The sequence below is a fragment of the Somniosus microcephalus genome, chromosome 6 (genome assembly GCF_052327205.1).
Source record: "Somniosus microcephalus isolate GS21.2 chromosome 6, FLI_Smic_1.0, whole genome shotgun sequence".
Lineage (NCBI taxonomy): Eukaryota > Metazoa > Chordata > Chondrichthyes > Squaliformes > Somniosidae > Somniosus > Somniosus microcephalus.
Window position 1 is genome coordinate 282273554 of NC_140992.1, and position 19657 is coordinate 282293210.

The 19657-nt window shown below is 48.4% G+C and overlaps 1 protein-coding gene across 3 annotated transcripts in view; it reads left to right on the top strand.

Moving 5' to 3' along the window:
* Positions 1-19657, top strand: part of LOC147116786 (vacuolar protein sorting-associated protein 4A) — a 66153-nt gene that overhangs the window by 12107 nt on the left and 34389 nt on the right. The window contains exons 3-5 of one of the 3 annotated variants that reach the window (XM_085991970.1): positions 227-374; positions 7225-7286; positions 9080-9199. In XM_085991970.1, the coding sequence (XP_085848096.1) occupies positions 227-374; positions 7225-7286; positions 9080-9199 (330 nt within the window). Of the gene's footprint in view, positions 1-226; positions 375-7157; positions 7287-9079; positions 9200-19657 lie in introns of those variants that run through there. The other 2 variants (XM_085991971.1, XM_085991972.1) reach the window with 2 other exon arrangements.

Genomic DNA, 19657 nt, shown 5'->3' on the forward strand with positions numbered 1-19657 from the left:
TTTGCTGTCTGTGCTCGTACAGTAAGATTGGCCACGTGGGCAAGATGCCAGCGGATATCCGGAGACCGGGCGCCACTGGGTAATGTGTAAAAACACCCGAGTGATGTCACCAGTATGCGCAGAAACACTTCCTGTGCAACTGGTAACTGCGTCCCCTTCCTGGGATGCTGGAAGTTCCTTATCTGAGGGATACTGTAATGAAGATATTCTACTGTCGTCGTTACAGATGAGGCTCATGGGGAGAAGGCGAAGGAGAGTATTCGAGCCAAATGTGTTCAGTACCTGGACAGAGCAGAAAAACTGAAGGAATATTTAAAAAACAAAGACAAACGTGGCAAGAAGCCAGTGAAAGAGACGCAACAAAATGACAAGGGGTAAGGACAGGGGATTGCTGACGGGGAGAAACAGCCCCGTGGGTTACAGGCGGGGAGACGTGCACGTGCATTGCTGGTGGTGGGGAGACGGGCACGGGCATTGCTGGTGGTGGGGAGATGGGCACGTGCATTGCTGGTGGTGGGGAGACGGCCACGGGCATTGCTGGTGGTGGGGAGACGGCCACGGGCATTGCTGGTGGTGGGGAGACGGCCACGGGCATTGCTGGTGGTGGGGAGACGGCCACGGGCATTGCTGGTGGTGGGGAGACGGGCACATCTTCTTAGGCAGTCCCTCGGAACCGAGGATGACTTGTTTCCACACTAAAAATGAGTTCTCAGGTGACTGATGAGTCCAATGCGGGACCTACAGTCTCTGTCACAGGTGGGGCAGACGGTGGTTGAAGAGGCGGGTGGGTGGGGTGATTGGGTTGATGTGCGCTCCTTGCGCTGCCTGCGCTTGGCTTCCGCTTGCTCCCAGCGAAGAGACTCGAGATGTTCGGCGCCTTCCTGGATGCTTCTCCTCCACTTTGTGCGGTCTTGGGCCAGGGATTCTCAGGTGTCGGTGGGGATGTTGCACTTTTTCAAGGAGGCTTTGAGGGTGTCCTTGAAGCGTTTCCTCTGCCCACCTGGGGCTCTCTTGCCGTGCCGGAGCTCCGAATAGAGCGCTTGTTTTGGGAATCTCGTATCGGGCATGCGGACGATGTGGCCCGTCCATTGGAGCTGATTGAGCGTGGTCAGAGCTTCAATGCTGGGGATGTTGGCCTGAGCAAGAACACTGACGTTGGTGCGCCTATCCTGCCAATGGATTTGCAGGATCTTGCGGAGGCAGCGTTGGTGGTACCTTTCCAGTGCTTTGAGGTGCCTGTTGTACGTGGTCCATGTCTCTGAAGCATACAGGAGGGCGGATATCACTACTGCTCTGTAGACCATGAGCTTGGTGCTCGGTTTGAGGTCCTGGTCTTCAAATACTCTCTTCCTCAAGCGACCGAAGGCTTCACTGGCACACTGAAGGTGGTGTTGGACTTCGTCATCGACGTCTGCCCTTGTTGACAGTAGGCTCCCGAGCTATGGAAAGTGGACCACGTTGTCCAAGGCCTTGTCATGGATTTTGATAATCGGGGAGCAGTACTGTGTGGCCGGGACAGGTTGGTAGAGGACCTTTGTCTTACGGATGTTTAGTGTAAGGCCCATGCTCTCGTACGCTTCGGTGAAGATGTTGACGATGGTTTGGAGTATGGCCTCAGAGTGTGCGTCGTCTGAATACTGTAATTCAATGACAGAGGATGGGACGACCTTGGATCTGGACTGGAGGCGACGGAGGTTGAACAATTTCCCGTTTGTTCTGTAGATTAGCTCCACTCCAGCAGGGAGCTTACTGAGAGTGAGATGAAGAATTGCAGCCAGGAAGATCGAGAAGCGTGTTGGTGCGATGACATAGCCTTGCTTGACCCCGGTCCGTATGTGAGTTGGGTCTGTGGTAGATCCGCTGGTCAGGATCACGGCTTGCATGTCGTCGTGAAGCAGGCGGAGGATAGTGACAAACTTTTGAGGGCAGCTGAATTTGAGTAGGACACTCCATAATCCCTCACGGTTGACGGTGTCGAAGGCCTTTTGTGAGGTCAAAGAAGGCCATGTACAGCAGTTGGTGCTGTTTCCTGCATTTCTCTTGTAATTGGCGCGCGGTGAAGATCATGTCCATTGTGCCCCTTAGTGGGCGGAATCCGTATTGCAACTCTGGGAGGAGCTCTTCAGCCACTGGAAGAAGGCGATTGAGGAGGATTCTTGCGATGACTTTCCCTGTGGCAGACAGCAGGGAGACCCCTCTGTAATTACCGCAATCGGATTTGTCACCTTTCTTGAAGATGGTCACAATTACGGCATCTCTGAGATCCCCTGGCATGCTCTCCTCCTTCCAAATAAGAGAAATGAGTTAATGTATTCGCGCTAATAGTGCTTCTCCGCCATGTTTTAGCGCTTCGGTGGGGATTCCATCTGCTCCTGAGGCTTCTTTGTTCTTCAGTTGTCAGATGGGCTTTCCAACCTCATGCTGGGCTGGGGTTGTGATGAGGTGGTGGCGGGTAGCATGCTGCGGGATGGAGTTGAGGACACTCGCATCGAAGACAGTCGTGGTTAAGGAGATCTTCGAAGTGCTCCTTCGCACTGACTGCCTCTCTGTCCTTGATGAATACCTCTTTACGGGATGGTTTCCTGGACCAATATGTCGAGGAACCAACCAGAGATCAGGCCATCTTAGACTGGGTATTATGTAACGAGAAAGGATTAATTAGCAATCTTGTACGAGGCCCCTTGGGTCGGAGCGATCATAATATGATCGAATTCTTCATTAAGATGGAGAATGAAGTAGTTGACTCAGAAACTAGGGTCCTCAATTTAAATAAAGGAAGCTACGATGGTCTGAGGAGCGAGTTGGGTAGGATTGATTGGGGAATGGCATTCAAAAGGGTTGACGGTGGATAGGCAATGGCAAACATTCAAAGACCGAATGGATGAACTGCAGAAGTTGTTCATCCCAGTTTGGCATAAAAATAAAACAAAAAAGGTGACTCAACCGTGGCTAACAAGGGAAATTAGGGATAGCGTAAGATCCAAGGAGAGGACATACAAATTGGCCAGAAAAAGCAATAATCCTGAGGATTGGGAGCAGTTTAGGATTCAACAAAGGAGGACAAAGGGATTAATTAAGAAAGGGAAAATAGAATATGAGAGTAAGCTTGCAGAGAACATAAAAACTGACTGTAAAAGCTTTTATAGATATGTAAAGAGAAAAAAATTGGTGAAGTCAAGCGTAGGTCCCTTGCAGTCAGAATCGGGGGAATTTATAATGGGGAGCAAAGAAATGGCAGACCAACTAATTACATATTTTGGTTCTGTCTTCACAAAGGAGGACATAAATAACCTCCCAGAAATACCGCGGAACATAGGGTCTGATGAAAGGGTGGAACTGAAAGAAATCAGTATTTGTAGGGAAATGGTGTTAGGAAAATTGATGGGACTGAAGGCCGATAAATCCCCAGGGCCTGATAATCTACATCCCAGGGTACTTAAGGAAGTGGCCCTAAAAATAGTAGATGCATTGCTGGTCATCTTACAGAACTCGATAGACTCTGGAACAGTACCCATGGATTGGAGGGTAGCTAATGTTACCCCACTATTCAAAAAAGGTGGCAGAGAAAAAGCGGGGAATTAAGCGTAAGCCTGACATCGGTAGTGGGGAAAATGCTAGAGTCCATTATAAAAGATGTAATAGCAGAGCACTTGGAAAGTAGTGACAGGATCGGACAAAGTCAACATGGATTTACAAAGGTAAATCATGCTTGACTAATCTACTGGAATTTTTTGAGGATGTAACTGGTAAAATAGATAAGGGAGAACCAGTGGATGTGGTGTATTTGGACTTTCAGAAGGCTTTCGATAAGGCCCCGCATAAGAGGTTAGCGTGCAAAATTAAGGCACATGGGATTGGGGGCAAGGTATTGACTTGGATAGAGAACTGGTTGGCGGACAGAAAGCAAAGAGTTGGAATAAACGGGTCGTTTTCTGAGTGGCAGGCAGTGACTCGTGGGGTACCGCAAGGATCGGTCCTAGGACCCCAGCTGTTCACAATATATATTAATGATCTGGACGAGAGAATTGGATGTAATATCTCCAAATTTGCAGACGACACAAAGCTGGGTGGGAGGGTATGCTGTGAGGAGGATGTCGTGAAACTCCAGTACGATTTGGACAGGTTGGGTGATTGGGCAGAAACATGGCAAATGCACTATAATGTGGATAAATGTGAGGTTATCCACTTTGGTGGCAAAAACAGGAAGGCAGATTATTACTTGAATGGCAATAGATTGGGAGAAGGGGAAGTGCAAAGAGACCTGGGTGTTCTTGTGCACCAGTCGCTGAAGGTAAGCATGCAGGTGCAGCAGGCGGTTAAGAAGGCAAATGGTATGTTGGCCTTCGTAGCAAGAGGGTTCGAGTACAAGAACAAGGATGTCTTGCTGCAGTTGTACAGGGCCTTGGTGAGACCGCACCTTGAGTATTGTGTGCAGTTTTGGTCGCCTTACCTGAGGAAGGACGTTCTTGCCATGGAGGGAGTGCAGCGAAGATTCACCAGGCTGATACCTGGGATGGCAGGAATGACGTACGAGGAGAGATTGTGTCAATTGGGCTTATACTCACTGGAGTTTAGAAGATTGAGAGGGGATCTCATCGAAACCTATAAAATTCTGTCAGGCCTGGACAGACTAGATGCAGAAAGGATGTTTCTGATGGCCGGGGAGTCCAGAACCAGGGGTCATAGTCTAAGGATAAGGGGTAAGCCATTTAGGACTGAAATGAGGAGGAATTTCTTCACCCAGAGAGTGGTGAACCTGTGGAATTCTCTGCCACAGAGGGCGGTGGAGGCCAGTTCATTAAATATATTCAAGAAAGAGTTGGATATATTTCTTGAGGCTAAAGGGATCAAGGGATATGGGGAGAAAGCAGGGACAGGGTACTGAATTTGGATGATCAGCCATGATCTCATTAAATGGCGGAGCAGGCTCGAGGGGCCGAATGGCCGACTCCTGCTTCTATCTTCTATGTTTCTATGTTTCTCTCTGTTCTTGGCCCGCAGTGGGGAAGGGCCTTGGGTGCTAGGGCCATAGGTTGTCTTGACTGCGCTAAAGAATCCTTGCACGTCGTGGTTGTCGGCTAGCTGCTGGATCTCCTGCGCTTTCTCCACCCACCATCTGTTCTTTAGGTCGCGAGTTTTTTGTTGGACCTCGGCCTTCAGGCGTCTGTAGAGCTGCTTTCTTGCTCTCGAGTTCTGTTGCTGTTCCCAGATCAGGAATGCCTTGCGCTTGTGGCTTATTAACTCCTGGATCTCCTGGTCATTCCCGTCGAACCAGTCTTGGTGTTTCCTGGTCGAGTGACCGAGCGTCTCTTCACAGGTGCTGATTATGGAGGCCTTGAGTGCAGACCAGGTGCTGTGGACACTCTGTGTCTCTGAATCACTGGGAGTCGCCAGGTTGATTGTGAGGCGCAGGCTGAATAGGGCTTTCTTAGCAGGGTCTTTGAGTGCTCCAGCGTTGATTTTCCTGCGGCATTGCTTCTGTTGCCACTGCAGTTTTGGGGCTACGTTGATGGAGATGACAGTGCGGATTAGGCGGTGGTCTATCCAACAGTTGTCGGCTCCTGTCATGGCGCGAGACGTCCTTGCGGTCCCTCACTCGGACAATGACGTAGTCCAGCAGATGCCAGTGCTTGGAGCGAGGGTGTTGCCATGAAGCCTTGTACTTGTCTCTCTGACGGAACAAGGTGTTGATTATGACAAGGCCATGTTCTAATCATTTCGTCAGGAGGAGGGTACCGTTGGAGTTGGCTTTCCCTACCCCCTCTCTGCCGATCACACCTCCCCAGAGGTCTGTGTCCTTTCCAACTCTGGCATTAAAGTCGCCAAGGAGGATCAGCTTGTTGCCCGTTGGGATTCGGGACAGGGATTGTTCGAGGCTGGAGTAGAATTCCTATTTGATCTCGTCTGTGGCTTGAGCTGGCCTTCCCCTGCCCACCAGGTTTCGCTTAGGGCGGCGATGTCTATGTCGAAACATCTGAGCTTCCGGCAACGATAGCAGTACGGCGTTCCAGTCTGTCGCTGTTGGGGTTGTCCATGAGGGTCCAGACGTCCCAGGTCCCGAACTTGATTTTAAAGGGTGGCAGATGCCTGTGCGTGAATTCTTTTAACGTGGGCTGGCCGTTGCACACCAGCTACCACACGGGCTTGACAGAGCAAGCTCTTGGTCCAATGGCAAGGGATCCAAGACGATTGGAGACCAGGCTCTGCTTCATCGGCCTAGCACAAGCATACTCCTACTGTCCTCCTCCCTCCTTCCAGCAGGTCCTCTCTGCCTGGGTTTCATTGGCTGCAGTGTGGTCCTCCTGACCCCGCTGCACCACTCCTGGGCCTCGACCTTGTTGCTTGCCTCGCCCCCCGCCCCTGGGCCCCGTCCTCGCCCTGCGGTGTCTCCTTCCAGTGAAATGGGCACATGCATTACTGCTGATGGGAGAACCAGGCACATGCATTGCTGTTGGTGGAGAGACTGGCACATGCATTGCTCATTGGAGGGGAGACGGGCACGTGCATTGCTGATTGGAGGGGAGATGGGCATATGTATTGCTGATTGGAGGGTAATGTTGCTGCATGGATTTTTTTCTCTTTGGCTCTGCGAGACATTATTGCTCATTCCTTATTACCAGGCAATTGTTTTAACAACTGAGTGGCCACAAGTTGAAAGTGAGTAAGTTAGGAGTAAGAACAGAAGTCCGGGGGAACTTTTCATCCAAGGGTAATGGTTTTATGGAATAAGTTACAGGGAAGTGAAGATCTAAATGGGTTTGACAGACAATCGGATGTGTTTTGGAAGGGCTTGAGGGTATGGTGAGAAGGTGGCTGGGTGAGGTGATAGGGTACATAGGTGGAGTTGCGTGTGTTGGTGGGATTGAGGGATAGGTGGGGTTCTGTGATGGGAAGGTGGGGCTGGGGGGCGGGAAGGTGGGGTTAAAGGGGGTAGGAAGGTAGGGTTAGGGGGTAGGGTTGAGGGATAGATGTGGTGTGGCGTTATTTGCAGTTTTTCCCCCTATTGCTCCGCTATTTGCAGTTTGTTTTATAATGTTTTCTCACTGAAATGACCTTTTCTATTGAACAGTTTCCTGCTTCTCTGTTCAGTAGATCCTTCTACCCATTAACGTCCTGTTTTATTTTTTCTTCCCCCCCCCCCCGCCAACCAAACCCAGCCTTTTTTCCTGCATTATTGCCCTCTATGAAGATGCTGCGATTCACGTGTCTTAATTTCTCTCTCAGGAGCGACAGTGACAGCGAGGGAGAGAATCCAGAGAAGAAGAAACTGCAGGAGCAGCTGATGGGTGAGTGAGACTGCTTACCCTGCAGAGAGCCTCATCATCGCAGTCCACCTGGGCTGTGTGTCAGGGATAGAAACACATGGGGGAGAATTTCAAATTGGAGGTGCTGCCGGACTGGGAGCCAGTAGGTCAGCGAGTACAGATGGTGGGTGAACGGGACTTGATGCGCGTTAGGATACGGGCAAGCAGAGTTTTGGATGAACTGAAGTTTACGGAAGGTGGGAGGCCAATCAGGAGTGCGTTGGAATAGTCAAGTCTCGAGGTAACAAAGGCATGGAGGAGGGTTTTAGCAGCAGATGGGTTGAGGCGGGGAAGAGACAGGCGATATTATGGAGGTGGAAGTAGGTGGTCTTTGTAATGGAGTGGACATGTGGTCGGAAGCTCATCTCAGAGTCAAATAGGACGCGGAGGTTGCGAACCATCTGGTTCAGCCTCAGACAGTGGCCAAGGAGAGGGATGGAATCGGTGGCTAGGGAATGGAATTTGTGGCGGGGACCGAAGACAATGGCTCATCCAGGACTGGATGTTGGACAAGCAGCATGACAAATCAGACAATGGAAGGGTCGAGAGAGGTTGGTGGTGAGGTAGAGCTGGGTGTTGTCAGTGTACATATGGAACCTGACATCGTGTCTTTGGATGATGTCACTGAGGATCAGCTTGTAGATGAGGAAGAGGAGCGGGCCTAGGATGGAGTCTTGGGGGACTCCAGAGGTAATGGTGTAGGGGGCTGGAAGAGAAACCATTTCTAGGCAATGGAAGCAAGGCATTGGAGGAGGATGGTGTGGCCAGCCATGTCAAAGGCTGTCGAGAGGTCGTGAAGGATGAAGAGGGATAGTGCACCATGGTCACAGTCACACAGGATGCACTTTGTGACTTTGGTTAATGCTGTTATACTGTGGCAGGAGCAGAAATCTGACTGGAGAGATTCAAACGCAGACGAGTGGGATCAATAGAATTGGGGAAAGCAGAGCTGGGTGTCGTCAGCGTATTTATATATAATGTGCCTAAAGGTGATGTCACCAAGTGCAGCTCATAGATGGGGGAGAAGCGGGGGCGAAGGACAGACTTGAGTGACTGGAGCTGATTTTATGGAGGCTGCATGAGAATCAGTTGCTGAGGATGTACCAGGAAGAGTAGGAGTGGAAGCAGAAGCGAGGAGGGAGATGGGGCTGGTCAGACCGTGCAGTGATCAGGGAGCAGGCACAGACCATGGTCCCAGGGACAGAAGATGTCATTTGTGATTTTTGCCCAGGGCAGTGTCAGTTCTGTGAGCAGGGTGAGAGCCAGACTAAAAGGATTCAAATGGAGATGGGCTCAGAGCTGGAAGGTACCAACATGCCCACATACGTTTGAACTGAGATCCAAAGTTACAGCGGCAGCCCGTCATACACCCCCCAAATTGAGATATCCCTGAGCATCAAGCTGTGCATCAAGCTGTTAATCAAACCAGATCAAAAATATAACCGCGCATCTGCAACGTGTCTCCAGTTGAGCAACACTTTGCCCATCCATTTAATCCTTTGACAATGCATAATCGGATTAACCCCGAGAACAGCTCTCTGCTTCCTAATTGTTTTACCAATCAAAGAGCCTGGTCTGTGCCCTGCAGAACAAAGCTTCTTTCTGCTGGTGCATCAGGAGAGACATCTCCATTCTACAACAAAATATCCATCACCCTTCAAAGGATCCATAGCTTGGCTAGCTAAATATTTATATTGAAAAAAAGTCGAGCTTTTCCAATTAGAAGCAGGTGGGACTCTGTCGTTGTCAGCAGGTGTGTTCTTGTTCTATCACAGGTGCTATTGTGATGGAGAAGCCCAATGTGCGATGGAATGATGTGGCAGGGTTGGAGATAGCAAAGGAAGCCTTGAAGGAAGCTGTGATTTTACCCATCAAGTTCCCTCATCTGTTCACCGGTATGTGTTCGTATCGCGTGGAGGTTCTTCCAGCTCAGCATCTGGTCCATGTTCAGATCTTCAGTTTGTGTTATTCCTGCCTTTTCCCTCCTTGATGACAAGTCCTGAGATACAAACCCATGTTTGTTTGCAGCCCAGGTGCCCATCCTGTGTGAATCAGTCCTTAAATGTCATGAAACTATTTGACCATAGCCCTGTCCAAATAAGGCATGATAACAGCACAACAACTTGCATTTATATAATGCCTTTAAAGTCTCAAGGCACTTCATAGGCTATAGAAAATAGACACCAACCCTCGACGGAGAGATTAGGAGGGAATGGTCTCAAAGATGAGCTTTGAGAGAGATTTTTAAAAGAGGGTTATTGAAGGGAATTTGCAGGCAGCTGAAGGCTGTGTCCCCATTAGTGGGGTGAGGGAGAGCAGCGGAGAGTTTATGGGGTTTTAGGGCTGGAGGAGGGTGTGGAGATGTAGTGGGATGATGCCTTGAGGGATTTAATGTTTTTAAACTTGCAGTGTTGGGGAATGAGGGAGTTAATGCAGGTCAGTAAGAGCTGGGGTGCTGAGTGAGTTGTTGCTGGCCAGGATACTGCAGCAGTATTTTGGACCAGCGTTGAAGATGGGAGCCAGCAAGGCGCAAGTTGGAGCATTTGGGTCTAAAGATGACTGAGGTGTGAAAGTGGATTTCAGGGGAGGTGTGGTGGAGGCAGGCAGTGTTTCAGAGCTGTAAACAAGTGCCTTTCCCTTTCTCTGTAACCTTCTCCAGCTCAATAACCTCTCTTTCTTCCCCCCCCCCCCAACTCTCCGATCCTCAGACTTCTGATCTCTTGATCACCTCTCCCCACTCTTTGTAGCCGTGCCTTCAGCCACCTAGGCCCCATTCTCTGGAATTCCCGCCCTAAACCCCTCCATCCCCCTCTTCTCCTTCAAGCCCCTCCTTAAATCCCACCTCTTTCACCTCTCCTAATATCATAGAAACATAGAAGATAGGAGCAGGAGTAGGCCATTCGGCCCCTCGAGCCTGCTCCGCCATTCAATGAGATCATGGCTGATCATCCAAATTCAGTACCCTGTCCCTGCTTTCTCTCCATATCCCTTGATCCCTTTAGCCTTAAGAAATATATCCAACTCCTTCTTGAATATATTTAATGAATTGACCTCTACTACCATCTGTGGTAGAGAATTCCACAGGTTCACCACTCTCTGGGTGAAGAAATTCCTCCTCATCTCTGTCCTAAATGGCTTACCCCTTATCCTTAGACTGTGACCCCTGGTTCTGGACTCCCCGACCATCGGGAACATCCTTCCAGCATCTAGTCTGTCTAGTCCTGTTAGAATTTTATAAGTTTCAATGAGATCCCCTCTCATTCTTCTAAACTCCAGCGAGTACAAGCCCAATCGACTCAATCTCTCCTCGTACGTCATTCCCGCCATCCCAGGTATCAGCCTGGTGAATCTTTGCTGCACTCCCTCCATGGCAAGAACATCCTTCCTCAGATAAGGCGACCAAAACTGCACACAATACTCCAGATGTGGTCTCACCAAGGCCCTGTACAACTGCAGCAAGACATCCTTATTCCTGTACTCAAACCCTCTCGCTACGAAGGCCAACATACCATTTGCCTTCTTAACCACCTGCTGCACCTGCATGCTTACTTTCAGCGACTGGTGCACAAGGGCGCCCAGGTCTCGTTGCACTTCCCCTTCTCCCAATCTATTGCCGTTCAGATAATCTGCCTTCCTGTTTTTGACACCAAAGTGGATAACCTCGCATTTATCCACGTTCTATTGCATCTGCCATACCTCTGCCCAATCACCCAACCTGTCCAAATCATACTGGAGTTTCTCGGCATCCTCCTCACAGCACACACGCCCATCCAGCTTTGTGTCGTCTGCAAACTTGGAGATATTACATCTAGTTCCCTCATCCAGATCATTAATATATATTGTGAATAGCTGGGGTCCAAGGACCGATCCCTGCGGTACCCCACTAATCACTGCCTGCCACTCGGAAAAAGAGCCATTTATTCCAACTCTTTGCTTTCTGTCTGCCAACCAGATCTCTATCCAAGTCAATACCTTGCCCCCAATCCCATGTGCTTTAATTTTACACGCTAGTCTCTTATGCGGGACTTTATCGAAAGCCTTTTGAAAATCCAAGTACACCACATCCACTGGTTCGCCCTTATCTATTTTACCAGTTACATCCTCAAAAGATTCCAGTAGATTAGTCAAGCACGATTTACCTTTTGTAAATCCACGTTGACTTTGTCCGATCCGGTCACTTTTTTCCAAGTGCTCTGCTATTACATCCTTTATAATGGACTCTAGCATTTTCCCCACTACCGATGTCAGGCTTACTGGTCTGTAATTCCCTGTTTTCTCTCTACCACCATTTTTGAACAGTGGGGTAAAATTAGCTATTCGCCAATCCATGGGTACTGTTCCAGAGTCTATCGAATTTTTGAAGATGACCAGCAATGCATCTACTATTTCTAGGGTCACTTCCTTATGTACCCTAGGATGTAGATTATCAGGCCCTGGGGATTTATCGGCCCTCAATCCCATCAATTTCCCTAACACCATTTCCCTACAAATACTGATTTCTATCAGTTCCTCCCTGTCATTAGACCCTATGTTCCCCGACATCTTTGGGAGGTTATTTGTGACCTCCTTTGTGAAGACAGAACCAAAGTATGTTTTTAATTGGCCTGCCATTTCTTTGTTCCCCATTATAAATTCCCCTGATTCTGACTGCAAGGGACCTACGCTTGACTTCACCAATCTTTTTCTCTTCACGTATCTATAAACGCTTTTATAGTCAGTTTTTATGTTCCCTGCAAGTTTACTCTCATACTCTATTTTCCCCCTCTTAATTAATCCCTTTGTCCTCCTTTGTTTGAATCCTAAACTGCTCCCAATCCTAAGGTTTACTGCTTTTTCTGGCCAATTTATATGTCCTCTCCTTGGATCTTATGCTATCCCTAATTTCCCTTGTTAGCCACGGTTGAGTCACCTTTTTTGTTCTATTTTTATGCCAAATTGGGATGAACAAATTCTGTAGTTCATCCATGTGATCTTTGAATGTTTGCCATTGCCCATCCACCGTCAACCCTTCGAGTGTCATTCCCCAATCAACCCTACCCAACTCGCACCTCATACCATTGTAGTCCCCTTTATTTAAATTCAGGACCCTAGTCTCTGAGTCAACTATTTCACTCTCCATCTTAATGAAGAATTCTATCATATTATGATCGCTCTGACCCAAGGGGCCTCGCATAACAAGATTGCTAATTAATCCTTTCTCATTACATAATACTTAGTCTAAGATGGCCTGATCTCCAGTTGGTTCCTCGACATATTGGTCCAGGAAACCATCCCGTATACACTCCAGGAATTTCTCCTCCACAGTATTGTTACTAATTTGGTTAGCCCAATCTATATGTAGATTAAAGTCACCCATGATAACTGTTGTGCCCTTATTGCACGCTTCTCTAATTTCCCGTTTAATGCCATCCCCGACCTCTGCATTACTGTTTGGAGGTCTATATACCACTCCCACTGCCCCGTGGTATTTTTCAGTTCTACCCATACAGATTCCACATCATCAGAGCTAATATCCTTCCTTTCAATTGTGTTAATCCCCTCTTTAACCAGCAATGCTACCCCACCTCCTTTTCCTTTTTGCCTGTCTTTCCTGAATATTGAATACCCCTGAATATTGAGTTCCCAGCCTTGGCCACCCTGGAGCCATGTTTCCGTAATCCCAATCATATCTCATACGTTTACCTCTATTTGCGCAGCTAACTCATCCACCTTATTACGAATGCTCCTTGCATTAAGACACAAAGCCTTCAGGCTTGTTTTTTTAACGCGCTTAGATCTTTTAGAATTATTATTTACTGTGGCCATGTTTGATTTAAACCCTTGATTTCTCTGCCTGCCGCTTTTGTTTTTCTCCTTCCTGTCTTTTGCTTTTATCCTTGTTTCCCTTTCCTCTGTCTCTCCGCTCAGGTTCCCAACCCCCTGCCATTTTAGTTTAAACCCTCCTCCAGAGCATTAGCAAACACTCCCCCCTAGGACATCGGTCCCGGCCCTGCCCAGGTGCAAACGGTCCGTTTTGTACTGGTCCCACCTCCCCCAGAACCGGTTCCAATGTCCCAGGAATTTGATTCAATCCCCCTTGCACCATTCCTCTAGCCACGTATTCATCTGAAATATCTTTCTATTTCTACTCTGACTAGTACGTGGCACTGGTAGCAATCCTGAGATTACTACCTTTGAGGTCCTATTTTTTAATTTACCTCCTAATTCCCTATATTCAGCTTTTAGGACCTCATCCCGGTTTTTACCTACAGGAAACTTTGTGTTATCTGGAGGCGAACCGTCCAGCAAGCTGGAGCCACCGGCAAAAATCAGGAGCCGTTTTTTATTCTTTTCGTTTCTTTGCTTTTTTTGAACAGTCAAGCTCTGCAACGTCTGTAGCTAAGCAACAGCTTCAGCTAGAGACGCTACAGAGACGCTTTCCGACTGTTTAGACAGGGTTTGTTGATTCATACGAAGATGAAAATCTCCGTATGTTTCAACATTAGCTCTGGAGTGTACGGCATTTTTGAGGGAACGGCAGCAGCTCAGTCCCGTCTGTGCCGGATAGCACAAAGTTTCCTGTATATCGTTGGTACCTATATGCACCACGACAACTGGCTGTTCACCCTCCCCTTCCAAAATGTTCTGCAGTCGCTCTGAGACATCCTTGACCCTTGCACCAAGGAGGCAACACACCATCCTGGAGTCTCGTTTGCGGCCGCAGAAACGCCTATCTATTCCCCTTACAATAGAATCAGTGGCTATTTGTTTTGGATCTGTATTTGGGGCATTTTTCTGCGTTAAAGGGCTATATCAATGCAAGTTGTTGATTACTTGAATTCTTACCACCACATCCCTCACGCCTTGTTTACCATCAAGCCAGGAGACCAACTCTGGTTCAATATAGTGTAAAAGGTGTGCCAGGAGTAGCACCAGAATGATAATGGGGCTTAAACAGGTTGCATAAACTTGGCTTTTATTCCCTTGAGCATGAAAGATTAAGGGGTGATTTAATCATAGAATGGTTATAACACAGAAGGAGGCCATTCGGCCCATCGAGCCTGTGCCAGCTCTCTGCAACAGCACCTCAGCTAGTCTCACTCCCCTGCCCTTTTCCTGTAGCCCTGCAAATTTTTTCCCTTCGGGTACTTATCCAACTCCCTTTTGAAAGCCGTGATTGAGTCTGCCTCCACCTCCCCCTAAGGCAGTGCATCCTAACCACTTGCGGTGTAAAAAAGTTTTTCCTCATGTCGCCTTTGGTTTTGCTGCCAATCACCTTAAATCTGTGTCCTCTGGTTCTCAACCCTTCCACCAATGGGAACAGTTTCTCTCTATTTACCCTGTCTAGACCCCACATGATTTTGAACACCTCTATCAAATCTCCTCTCAATCTTCTCTGCTCTAAGGACAACAACCCCAGCTTCTCCAGTCTATCCATGTAACTGAAGGTCAGAAATGGGGATGTTCGCTGATGACTGCAGTGTTCAGCGCCATTCACAACTCCTCAGATATGGAAGCAGTCCATGCCCGCATGCAACAAGACCTGGACAATGTTCAGGCTTGGGCTGATAAGTGGCAAGTAAAATTTGCGCCACAGAAGTGCCAGGCAATGACTATCTCCAACAAGCAAGAGTCTATGCACCACCCCTTGACATTCAACGGCATTACCATCGCCAAATCCCCCACCATCAACATGCTGGGGGGTCACCATTGACCAGAAACCTAACTGGACCAGCCACATAAATACTGTGGCAACAAGAGTTGGTCAGAGGCTAGGTATTCTGCGGCAAGTGTCTCACCTCCTGTCTCCCCAAAGCCTTTCCACCATCTACAAGGCACAAGTAAGGAGTGTGATGGAATACTCCCCACCTGCCTGGATGAATGCAGCACCAACAACACTCAAGAAGCTCGACACCATCCAGGAAGAAGCAGCCTGTTTGATTGGCACCCCATCCACCACCTTAAACATTCACTCCCTCCACCACCGGCGCATCGTGGCTGCAGTGTGTACCATCTACAAGATACACTGCAGCAACTCGCCAAGGCTTCTTCGGCAGCACCTCCCAAACCCGTGACCTCTTCCGCCTAGAAGGACAGGGGCAGCAGGCGCATGGGAACGCCACCACCTCCAAGTTCCCCTCCAAGTCACACACCATCCTGACTTGGAAGTATGTCGCCGATCCTTCATCGCCACTGGGTCAAAATCCTGCAACTCCCTACCTAACAGCACTGTGGGAGTACCTTCACCACACGGACTGCAGCAGTTCAAGAAGGCGACTCACCACCACCTTCTCAAGGGCAACTAGGGATGGGCAATAAACCCTGGCCTTGCCAGCGACACCCACATCCCACAAACGAATTAAAAGAAACTGAAGTCCCTCATCCCTGGAACCATTCTTGTAAATCCTTTCTGCACCCTCTCTAAGGCCTTCACATCCTTCCTAAAGTGCGGTGCCCAGAATTGGACACAATACTCCAATTGAGGCCAAACCAATGTTTTATAAAGATTCATCATAACTTCCTTGCTTTTATACTCTATGCTTCTATTTATGAAACCCAAGATCCCGTATGCTTTTTTAACTGCTTTCTCAACTGGGCCTACCACCTTCAACGATTTGTGCACATATACCCCAGGTGTCTCTGTTCATGCACCCCCTTTAGGATTGTACCCTTTAGTTTATATTGCCTCTCCTTGTTCTTCCTACCAAAATGTATCACTTCACACATTTCTGCATTAAATTTCATCTGCCACGTGTCCGCCCATTCCACCAGCCTGTTTATGTCCTCTTGAAGTCTATCACTCCTCTTTACTGTTCACTATACTTCCAAGTTTTGAGTCATCTGCAAAGTTTGAAATTGTGCCCTGTACACCCAAGTCCAAGTCATTAATACATATCAAGAAAAGCAGTGGTCCTAGTACCAACCCCTGGGGAACACCACTGTATACCTTCTTCCAGTTGGAAAAACAACCGTTTACCACATCTCTCCATTTCCTGTCACTTAGCCAATCTCGTATCGATGTTGCCACTGTCCCTTTTATTCCATGGGCCTCAGCTTTGCTGGCAAGCCTATTATGTGGCACTTTATCAAACGCCTTTTGGAAGTCCATGTACACCACGCCAACCGCATTGTCCTCATCAACCCTCTCTGTTACCTCATCAAAAAACTCAATCAAGTTAGTTAAACACGATATACCTTTAACAAATCCGTGCTGGCTTTCCTTAATTAATCCACACTTGTCTAAGTGACTGTTAATTTTGTCCCTGATTACTGTTTCTAAAAGCTTCTCCACTCCATTTTGGTCCCTAATTGGCCCACCCCTCCTTATTACCCGTTTACTATTTATATGCCACTACCAAGGTCAAACTGACTGGCCTGTAGTTGCTGGGTTTATCCTTGCACCCTTTTTTGAACAAGGGCGTAACATTTGCAATTCTCCAATCCTCTGGCACCCCCCCCCCCGTATCCAAGGAGGATTGGAAGATTATGGCCAGTACCTCTGCAATTTCTACCTTTTACTTCCCTCAGCATCCTAGGATGCATCCCATCCGGTCCTGATGACTTATCTACTTTAAGTACAGCCAGCCTTTCTAGTACCTCCTCTTTCACCATGACTTTGGCAGCATCTTCTTCCTTGGTAAAGACAGATGCAAAGTACTCATTTAGTACCTCAGCCATGCCCTCTGCCTCTATGCGTAGGTCTCCATTTTGGTCCCTAATCGGCCCCACCCCTCCTTATTACCCGTTTACTATTTATATGCCTATAGAAGACTTTTGGATTCCCTTTTATGTTAGCTACCAATCTATTCCCCTCTGAACTTTCTATATTCAGCCTAGTTCTCACTTGTATTCTCAACCTGACACCCTTTTTCTGCTTCTTCTTACGCTCTATCTCTTTCATCATCCAGGGAGCTTTGACTTTGGTTACCTAACCTTTCCCTCTCTTGGGATGTACCTCGACTGTACCTGAACCATCTCCTCTTTAAAGGTAGCCCATTTTTCGATTACAGTTTTGCCTGCCAATCTTTGGATCCAATCTACCCGGGCCAGATCTATTCTCAAGCCACTGAAATTGTCCCTCCTCCAATTAAGTATTTTTACTCTAGATTGCTCCCTGTCCTGTTCCATAGCTAATCTAAACCTTCTGATACTATGATCACTGTTCCCTAAATGGTCCCCAACTGACACTTGCTCCACTTGACCCATCTCATTCCCCAGAACCAGATCCAGCAATGCCTCCTTCCTTGGTGGGTCGGAAACATACTGTTCAATTGAGCTATTTAAAATGATAAAGGGATAAACTATTTCCTCTGCTGGGGGAGTCCAGAACAAGGGGGCATCATCATTTTAATATTGGAGCTGGGCCAGGAAGCACTTTTTCCCCACACAAAGGGTAGTGGAAATCTAGGACTCTTCTCAACACCCCCCCCCACTCCCCAAAAGGCTGTGGATGCTGGAGGTCAATTGAAATTTTCAATACTGAGATCGATGGATTTTTGTGGGGTATTTTTCTAGGTTATGGGGCGTGCAGATTATAGATTTGTGGTGCAGATCAGCCATGAATGGCAGAACAGGCTTGAGGGGTTGAATGGCAGAACAGGCTTGAGGGGTTGAATGGCCTCCTGTTCCTATGTATCAGGCATTCCTTAGAATAAGGTACAAACTTAATGAAGCTACCCCACAAGGCTACCTGCATGCTAAAAGCCCAAAGCAGCAGGCTATAGATAGTGTTCCTACACCATAGGATCAGAATAAAGCTCTGTAGCGTGACCACATCCAGTTGACAATCATGCAACCAACACTTCATCAAATTCCCCATTCTCAACTGTGCTGGAGCCTAACACACGCATGCGACACACAAGGCTGAAGTATTTGCAAGTGCCTTCAGACAAAACGACTGCACAATCCTATTTGGCCTCTTCCTGAGGTGTCCCTACCATCATAGATGCCAATGTCCAGCCAATTCAGTTCACTCCATGTGACATTGCAGCTGAGTGCATCAGACACAACAAAGGCTTTGAGCCCTGACAACATCCCGGCGACAGAACTAGCCGTTCCCCTAGCCAAACTGCTCCTAGCCTACTTCTTAGGCAGTCCCTCGGAACCGAGGATGACTTGCTTCCATATTAAAAATGAGTTCTCAGCTGACTGATGAGTCCAATGTGGGACCTACAGTCTCTGTCACAGGTGGGGCAGACGGTGGTTGAAGGGGGCGGGTGGGTGGGGTGCTTGGGTTGATGTGTGCTGCTTGCGCTTGGCTTCCACTTGCTCCCGGCAAAGAGACTCGAGGTGTTCGGCGCCTTCCCGGGTGCTTCTCCACTTTGTGCGGTCTTGGGCCAGGGATTCCCAGGTGTCGGTGGGGATGTTGCACTTTTTCAAGGAGGCTTTGAGGGTGTCCTTGAAGCGTTTCCTCTGCCCACCTGGGGCTCTCTTGCCGCGCCGGAGCTCCGAGTAGAGCGCTTGTTTTGGGAGTCTCATATCGGGCATGCGGACAATGTGACCCGTCCATCGGAGCTGATCGAGCGTGGTCAAAGCTTCGATGCTGGGGATGTTGGCCTGAGCGAGAACACTGACGTTGGTGTGCCTATCCTGCCAATGGATTTGCAGGATCTTGCGGAGGTAGCGTTGGTGGTACCTCTCCAGTGCTTTGAGGTGCCTGCTGTACATGGTCCATGTCTCTGAGGCATACAGCAGGGCGGGTATCACTAACACCATTGTGGGAGCACCTTCACCACAAGCAATGGAATAGTTCAAGGAGAAGGCTCACCACCACCTTCTCAGGGCACCTACTGATGAGTAAGAAATTGCTTCTGTGTTCACTGATTCTGAGTACATTATACTGGTGGAGTTCAGGCTATAACTTTGGGATGATCTTGGGTCCTGAACTGAGCTGGGTCCGGGAAAAACCCCAAAGCAGAAATCATGTCTACGTGCCAATGGTTGAAACTGCAATCTGCCAGAAGCTGTTCTTTCATCAAAGCTAATTATATACAGGGCACGCTGAATTCTGAGCAACAATAGACACTGTTTGGAAGCGCCATTCTTGCTTTGTTGCTATTTCCCACCCAGTGGTTTTTTAAAAATTCGTTTTATGGGATCAGGGCGTCGCTGGCAATGCCAGCATTTATTGCCCATCCCAGTTGCCCTCGAGAAGGTGGTGGTGAGCCGCCGCCTTGAGCCGCTGCAGTCTGTATGGGGATGGTACTCCCACAGTGCTGTTAGGTAGGGAGTTCCAGGATTTTGACCCAGCGACGATGATGGTGAGGTAGATCAGAGGGAGGCAAGTAATCCAGGCAGCAGAGGCCATTTTTCCCCACCTGTCTCTTTGTGAAATGTGCTCAGTGTGAACAGGTGACATCATGAGCTGCAGGCCT